The 7681-nt window shown below is 37.4% G+C and overlaps 1 protein-coding gene across 1 annotated transcript; it reads right to left on the bottom strand.

The window, feature by feature from the left end:
• Nucleotides 1–750: 750 nt before the first annotated feature.
• Nucleotides 751–1095, bottom strand: LOC138876228 (uncharacterized). Its single transcript, XM_070155133.1, has one exon. The coding sequence runs from the start codon at nucleotides 1093–1095 to the stop codon at nucleotides 751–753; it is 345 nt and encodes a 114-aa protein (XP_070011234.1).
• Between the last annotated feature and the right edge of the window lie 6586 nt (nucleotides 1096–7681).

Here is a 7681-nt window from a genome sequence, read left to right as displayed (position 1 = left end):
TTGTGTTTCCTATTTGGAGCTTTTCCAGGGTGTTGAAAAGTTGTCTATATCTTGAGTTAGGTGATGCATGATTCTCCCCTCTTCATGATGATCTCCTTCGACTTCTGTAGCCTTATGTCCATCACTTAGTGTTCCATACACATTTGATGGAATTCTTTTATCTTTATTGTTGTTCCTGTAGCTAGGATACCTTGAATTCTAAGGATACCCATGGAGTTTGAAGCATTTTTCCTTACTATGTACGACCCTCTTACAGTAATCACAGAATGGATGAGGTTTGTTTGAAATGTATCCTCCCATATTTCTACTGTTTCCAGCATTTCCAGTATACCCACTTGTGTTGTAGTTGGTCTTAAAATTGTTGTTTCTTGTACTTGCATTAAGGGATGCAGATTCCATCACAAATTGACGTGTGGCTTAACTTCCCTCCGTTTCTCCTCTTGAATCAGTATGGAAAATGCTTGCGCAATACTGGGAAGTGGATTCATCATCAAGATGCTGCCTCTCACCACAGTATATACCTCATTTAATCCCATTAAGAATTGAATCAATCTCCTGTCCTATTCTGCCTTGTGCATGGTTGCCTTAGCTCCACAAGTGCATGTACAATTGCACTGGGTGTATATCGTTCAAGGTGTTGAGTTCTTCCCAAAGCCTTTTCATTTTTGTATAGCACCTAGTGATATCAAGAGCTCCTTGGCTTAGATCACTGATTTTCTTTTGAAGCTGATGCAATTTTGCACCGTTAGTCTAGTCGTATCTATCTTCCAATTCCTGCCATAATTCCTTTGCATCCTCAACATATTGCAAACTGTCAGCTAAATCTTTTGAGAGCGAGTTTAGAATCCAGGAGGTGACCATATCATCACATTGTTCCCATTGATCGAAGGTAGCGTGAGTTGGATCTGGCTTCTTGACCTTTCCATTGATGAAACTGACCTTATTCTTCACCGATAATACCCTAAGTACTATTCTTCTCCAGGATCTATAACTCGTGTCGTCGAAAGCCACCGGCACCAGCATCGTTCCGGCGTTCTCTGACGGGTGCATGTATAGCGGGCTAGATGAATCTAGGGCTTTCTTGTCCGTTGCCATGATTCAAAACGGAGAAATTGTTTCACTATAGCGATAACAATCAGAAATTGATGTGATTTTTCCCTAATCAAGGCGAATTACAGAAAATTCGAAGAAAAAAGGGATGAGAGAATACTTATTGAAATTTTGACGGAATTCGATGGTTAAAAACTGAATCGGAGCCTACGCTCTGACACCATGAGGAAATGTGAAAGATTAACAATGGAGATAAGCTCGAATTGAGCTCCCATGGATGAAGAAAGAAGACATTCTAACTGAGAAGCTTCGAGAAACAGATTGAGAGGAAAGATGAATTTTCTTCTTACTGTAAAATATCTGTATAGTGTCGTCTTTATACGTATACTACTAACTTCACTAACTAATGGCCTAACTGACTTATTACAATAACAGCCTAACTAATTACAAAATTGGCCTATACAAAGAATATGGCGAACTATTACAATGTTGCTAACTATTAAATAATCTCAACATTCTTAAAGTAGTACCACTATTTAAGCTTGTCACTCCTATATTATGCCAAGTATCGGTATAGACAATTGAGTCTCTTGAACAGCTATTAAATGTGGCACTAAATTATCATAAACACTGAATTCAAACTAATACTAAGTTAAAAAGCTAGTTTGGTCTCTAACAATACTCGAAGTAGCTGTTTAGTCCACACTTATGCACCCATGGGATCGACGACAAGATTGGAATTCATGGGAACACTTTTAAAAGGAGCATCAAATGTGGACTATGGAGTATAAATATATTAGGAGTTGAGTGTGGCTGGACCAAGGATCTAAACGATGCATGAGACCTGAGAATCTCCTTCAGTTTGGCCTCATTTTTGGAATTATTTTTACAAACAAATGTCAAAAAATAAGACATGAAAAGAGCAATTGATTTTGGGGGGGGGGGGGGGGGTGAAGAGGGGGCTTATAACTTCCGGTATAACTTATAACTAATGGTCTGACAGTAATAGGACATTAACAATTTATTAACGTATTGATGCAGAGGAAGAATTTTCAGCTAGCTAACAGATGTCACATGTGCCTTTGCAATTCTGAAACAATCAATCACTTGTTTCTTCCCGACCCAGTTGCAACAGACATTTGGAACATGTTTCTAACACTTTTTGGACTAGCATGGTCGATGCGATCTAGTGTCAGGGAGGCCGTCAGGGAGGCCTTTGCGATATGGTCTATGGTTCCTATTTGTATTTCGTGGTGCATATGGTCCCAAGGGAAACAAGGATGCTTTGATGGCATTTCAACTGCTAACTATACACTCAAGGGCCAAGGTCAAATGTTTGGTTAATCTTTTTAGCTGGGTTATCCATGTATATAACCCTAACTCCGTTTTGGAATTTATCAGCTCTTTAGTCTTATAATAGATTTAGTGGGCGTTTGGACATAAGAATTGTAAAATTTTAAAATATGGTGAAATTTTTTTTTCAAGTAAAAATGGTATTTGAAATTTAGAGTTGTGTTTGGACATGAATATAATTTTGGATTGTTTTTGAGTTTCGCGAGTGATTTGAGTGAAAATTTTGAAAAATAGCTTTTTGGAGTTTTTCGAAAATTTCCAAAATGCATATTCAAGTGAAAATTAAAAATTTTATGAACAAACGCTGATTTCGGAGAAAGTGAAAAACTTTTGGAAAAAAGGAATTTTTTGTATGTCCAAACGGGCTCTTATTTTTCTATATTCATGGACTGATCTTCTTTTCTTTTGTAACCTATGCATCTTCTTAATGTTTTCTGTTATTGATATTCCCCTTACTTCAAAAGAAAGGGCAACCCAGTGTATTAAGCTCCCACTATACGCGGGGTCCGGGAAAGGATCAGACCACAAAGGTCTATTGTACGCAACCTTACCATGCATTTTTGCAAGAGGTTGTTTCCACAGCTCAAACATGTGACCTCCTGATCATACGGCAGCAAATTCGCCGAGGCTCCCCTTCGATGATATTCCACTCACTTCATTTTAAAAAAATTATTAGTGCATTTGGAACTGAAGCATATCACCTTTTTGTTCTATCTGAGAGGTTCTCGAAATAAACTGCAATAAAACTCTGAGCTCTAACTCTGAGCTCATTTGTATCTCCTCTGACCTTCTCTCTTCCACAATTATGAGAGGGAAGTCATAACTTCTCCACAATGCTCAAGTCTGTCAATATATATATATATATAACTGCATCTCTCTGTTAATGTTCAGAGTTGTTTAGTCCTTGGGATATGGAGCTAATGGGCACGGTAACTTACATTTTTCTCTGTAAGTTAAATTCTACTACTGTTTAGATAGACAAAGGCGTTGGAGGTTATTAAAAAGCTTCACAAGGATCAAGCTCAAGAAATAAAGACATATAAGTTGAAACTGGAGAATCTTCTTACAAGGTTCTCAAGTGACCTCTATTGAAATATATATGTATTTTTTCCCTCTCTTCTCCTTTATATTCACTCAGGTAGTTGTCCCAACTTCTAGAAGCTAATCAGTTTTTTCCTTGTTCCTAGTTCAATAGAGTTGGTAAAACTTATGCTTGTTGATGTTACATATTACTCATTCATTTATCCTGTTGCTTGAAAATGGAGGAACTACAATTTCAATCCTTGCTTTAGGAATTCACCCCATTTTGTCATAATTTCAAGAGAAATTTCCTATTCTAAGAAACCAAGAGGAATTCATTGTGAGCATGTTTGATAAGTTATCGAGATCAGTCCCCACTTCTGGAAGTGATCTTTTGTTAATAAGCACCACCATCTTCATATATTGATACTGCCGTCCACTCCATAAAAAGATTTCCAATGAACAGAAATATATACCTCTGCTTGTTATATATGTCAAAACTTTGCTTCTGTCTTTCAGCTCCCTGCTCCCCCCTCTTACTCTGCTGTGAGCAGATAGATTCTTCTCCTTAGGGATCGTTGTTCCTGTATGTGAAAACTTTTGAGCTATGCAACTAGAAACAAGAAGGATTGTAGAGAGCCAGCGTAAAAGCTTTTGACTCAAGTTTTCTTTAATGCTTAATCTTGGTTTTGGGATTTGTTGTTGCTTCTAAATGTACATACACACTTATATTTTCTGTCATCTTCCAGATATTAATACCATGTTGTTTTCATCATAGTTGTTCTCTAACCATAGAGCAATGTGAACCTGTAATTCTGATATCAATACTGTTTTTGACTTTAGTTGAGGACTGCACTAGTTAAACGAATGCTACATTTTAAAACACATAGTAATTTGATCTTGACTTTTAATCTAGCTGCATTGCCCAAGACAAAGAGAAAACTGAGTCACTGAAAAGTCAGATGGAGGAGCTTGAAAAAGAGATTCGGACTCTAGAGAGTAAGATACACCATACTGAAGCAACTTTAAAGGACCTTCATCAATTGCAGCGAGAGATAGCCACCAAAACTGCTGAAAGGAAAACATTGTTCAAGGAACAGGAAAAACAGTATGCAGCACTTGCAGAGGAGAATGAAGGTTTACTAAAAGGAATATACTGATATATATATATATATATATATATATATATATTTTTTTTTTTATTCTCTCGGCACAAAGTGATGCACAAATCATATTAGACATCAAGCTGAACATAATTCATGTTGTTAATATCCTAAAGTAAATTCTTATTTTGTGTATGTGTGCATGTTTATCCACGGAAGTGCTTTTTGTAAAAACTGACATTTTCAAATATTTTCACTTTTGAATTGCTAGACACTGATGAAGAGCTGAGTGAATGAAAAACAACGTTTGATGAAAGGGTGGCGCTTCTGGAATCGAAAATTAACAAGTTGGAGAGGGAAATGAATGACTCAGAGACAAAGAGTTCCCTTCTTAAGCAGTCCATGACAGACTATATCGTGGAGATCAGCAAGCTTCAAGCTGAGGCTGAAATAATTTCCTCGGCCTATGTGCTGGTTGATTTCTTAAAGTTCTCGCATCTTGCTTGAATGCCCTTCTCTTTTTGTTTCATTTATGTTATTCATGTTTCTATCCAATGGTCAGTCAGGCTAGGAGCTTCTCCTACAGATAGAAAGGTGTTCGAAAACACCAGCAATTTCCTCTTCAGTCATCTAGTTCTATTTTTACTAGTATAACTGTCTGCCCTTAGAAACCTTGGACTTTCTAGGAGGGGATTTTCTTTCTTTTGTGTTTTTTCTCTAATGTTTGGGATCCCCGGGGGGTCAGCCTAGCGCTTACCCCTCCCATAGTCTTGGGATTTCAATTTTGTGATTAATTAAGCTTATATTTGATTTTCTTAATTATGGTAGCAGTTATTTCTTTATTCAAGTGACCCTGGTTACAGTGTCTTTATTAAAATTTCAGTGTTCGCATATACAGCTTTTTTAAACAGGATACTATGATAACGTGAAATGGTTTCTGATATGCTTAAGGCACCCCTTTGCTTGCCTAATAGTATAACAACTCCACCACATAACCCCAGGAAGTTTCCTCCAGCACTTAAATTACAGCAAATGGCAAGACCAAACTGATAAACATGCTTATCAGCTTATTACTTGCTTAGAGAAAAGGAAAAAACCCACCTACTAGAGAGTTTGACAAGTATAAATAAGAGGAATAGGGACCATTTCTAACTTGAAATGACACACAAACTAAAAGAGTTATTCTGTGTAGAAATGAACCATCATTAGCAACTGAAACATAGAATACAATGCTTACAAATCTCCTTGCACCTTGTTTTCCAATGAATAGAATATGAATCTTGTCAAAGTAGAATTTTGCATGAAACTAAGGAAAAAATTTACAAGCTTGTGTGTACATGTGGCAAACCAAATGATACAGAAATTTAGCAACCAAGTTAAGTCGTGAAAACAAACAGCAAGTGCAAAAGTTAGAGGCATACCTCTGATACTGTTAGGAATAAACCCCCACAGAAATAATATTTACGGTAATAAAAGCGGAATAATAATGTAGCACCGAGATACGGTAATTAACAAGAATAAAAGAGTAACAATGACACCAAGATTTTTACGTGGAAAACCCTTTTAATAAGGGAAAAAACCACGGCCCCGAGAGGAGCAACTGATATCACTATAGTAAGGAATTTTACACTTTGTAGGTCCGAGTAAAATACTCCAAAGACCACTACAACACTCAAAAGAAATAACTCTCTTTTGATATTCCCACCTCACTACAATATCGCTCACTCTCTATTTTTCTCACAGACTATTTTCTTATACCCTGTCTGTGAAACCCCACTCTTTCTTTCTCTCTTTGTTGGTGTGTAGAAATGAGAGTTGAAGCTCTCCTTTTAAAGCCAAAGCTTCACTCTCTAAAGCCTATAATATTTGACAATTTACACACAATTTCACAATTCAACAAAGTTGGCTACCAAACCAAAGAAATTCAACAAGGTTGGCTATCAAACCAAACTAATTCAACAAGGTTGACTACCTAACCAAACCAAGTCAACAAGGTTGGCTACCAAACCAAAGAAACTTTTATTAGGCACATGCCTAATACTTCTTCAATGAGATGGACATCATCAATCTCCCCCTCCAGTCTCATTCGTCTAGAGGAGGTAGCACTGTCTTCTAGTTTGAGTGCATGCCGACAAGTTCTTCGCATAACTCGAACTTGTTCCTTGGTACCACCTTGGTCGGCATATCTACGAGATTCTCACTTGTAGAAATCTTCAAGACTTTTAGAGATTCATCATTTACCATTTCTGGAATCCAATGATATCTCACATCAATGTATTTGGTCCTTGCATGGTACATAGAGTTCTTGCTAAGGTCTATTGCACTTTGACTGTCACAATAGACGACATACTCCTTCTGATGCAGTCCAAGCTCTTGAAGGAATCGTTTGAGCCATACCATCTCCTTGCCAGTTTCTGTAGCGGCAATGTACTCTGCTTCAGTTGTTGAAAGTGCAACACACTTCTGCAACTTAGACTGCCATGATATAGCTCCCCTTGAAAATGTAAACAAATATCCAGTAGTGGATTTTCTGTTGTCAATGTCACCTGCCATATCAACATTTGTATAGCCCTTCAAGATTGGATCAGATCCTCCAAAGCACAACCAATCTCCCGTGGTACCTTTCAGGTACCTGAGTATCCACTTAACTGCTTCCCAATATTCCTTTTCAGTATTTTCAAGAAACCTACTGACAACACCAACTGCGTGAGCAATATCAGGTCTAGTACATACCATTGCATACATCAAGCTTCCGACTGCTGAAGAATAAAGTACTCTAGCCATGTTCCCTTTTTCTTCCATTGTTGTAGGACACATCTTTTTGCTCAACTTTAGATGACTAGCAAGAGGTGTGCTGACTGGCTTAGCATTTTTCATGTTGAATCGTTCTAGTACACGTTCAATGTACTTCTCCTGAGATAGCCACAACTTTCTACTTGTTCTCTCTCGAACTATCTTCATCCCTAGAATTTGTTGTGCTGGGCCCAAGTCCTTTATATCAAATGACTTGGACAGATCTCCCTTCAACTATGCTATCAGCCCCTTGTCTTTTCCTACAATTAACATGTCATCCACATACAACAACAATATAATAAAGTTATTCTCAGAAAATCTTTTGAAGTATACACATGGATCAGAATAGGTCTTTAGGTATG

Source organism: Nicotiana sylvestris, chromosome 8, assembly GCF_000393655.2.
Source record: "Nicotiana sylvestris chromosome 8, ASM39365v2, whole genome shotgun sequence".
In the NCBI taxonomy this organism is placed as follows: Eukaryota; Viridiplantae; Streptophyta; class Magnoliopsida; order Solanales; family Solanaceae; genus Nicotiana; species Nicotiana sylvestris.
Note: the sequence above shows the minus strand (reverse complement) of the source record. Positions and strands in the feature narration are given on the sequence as shown.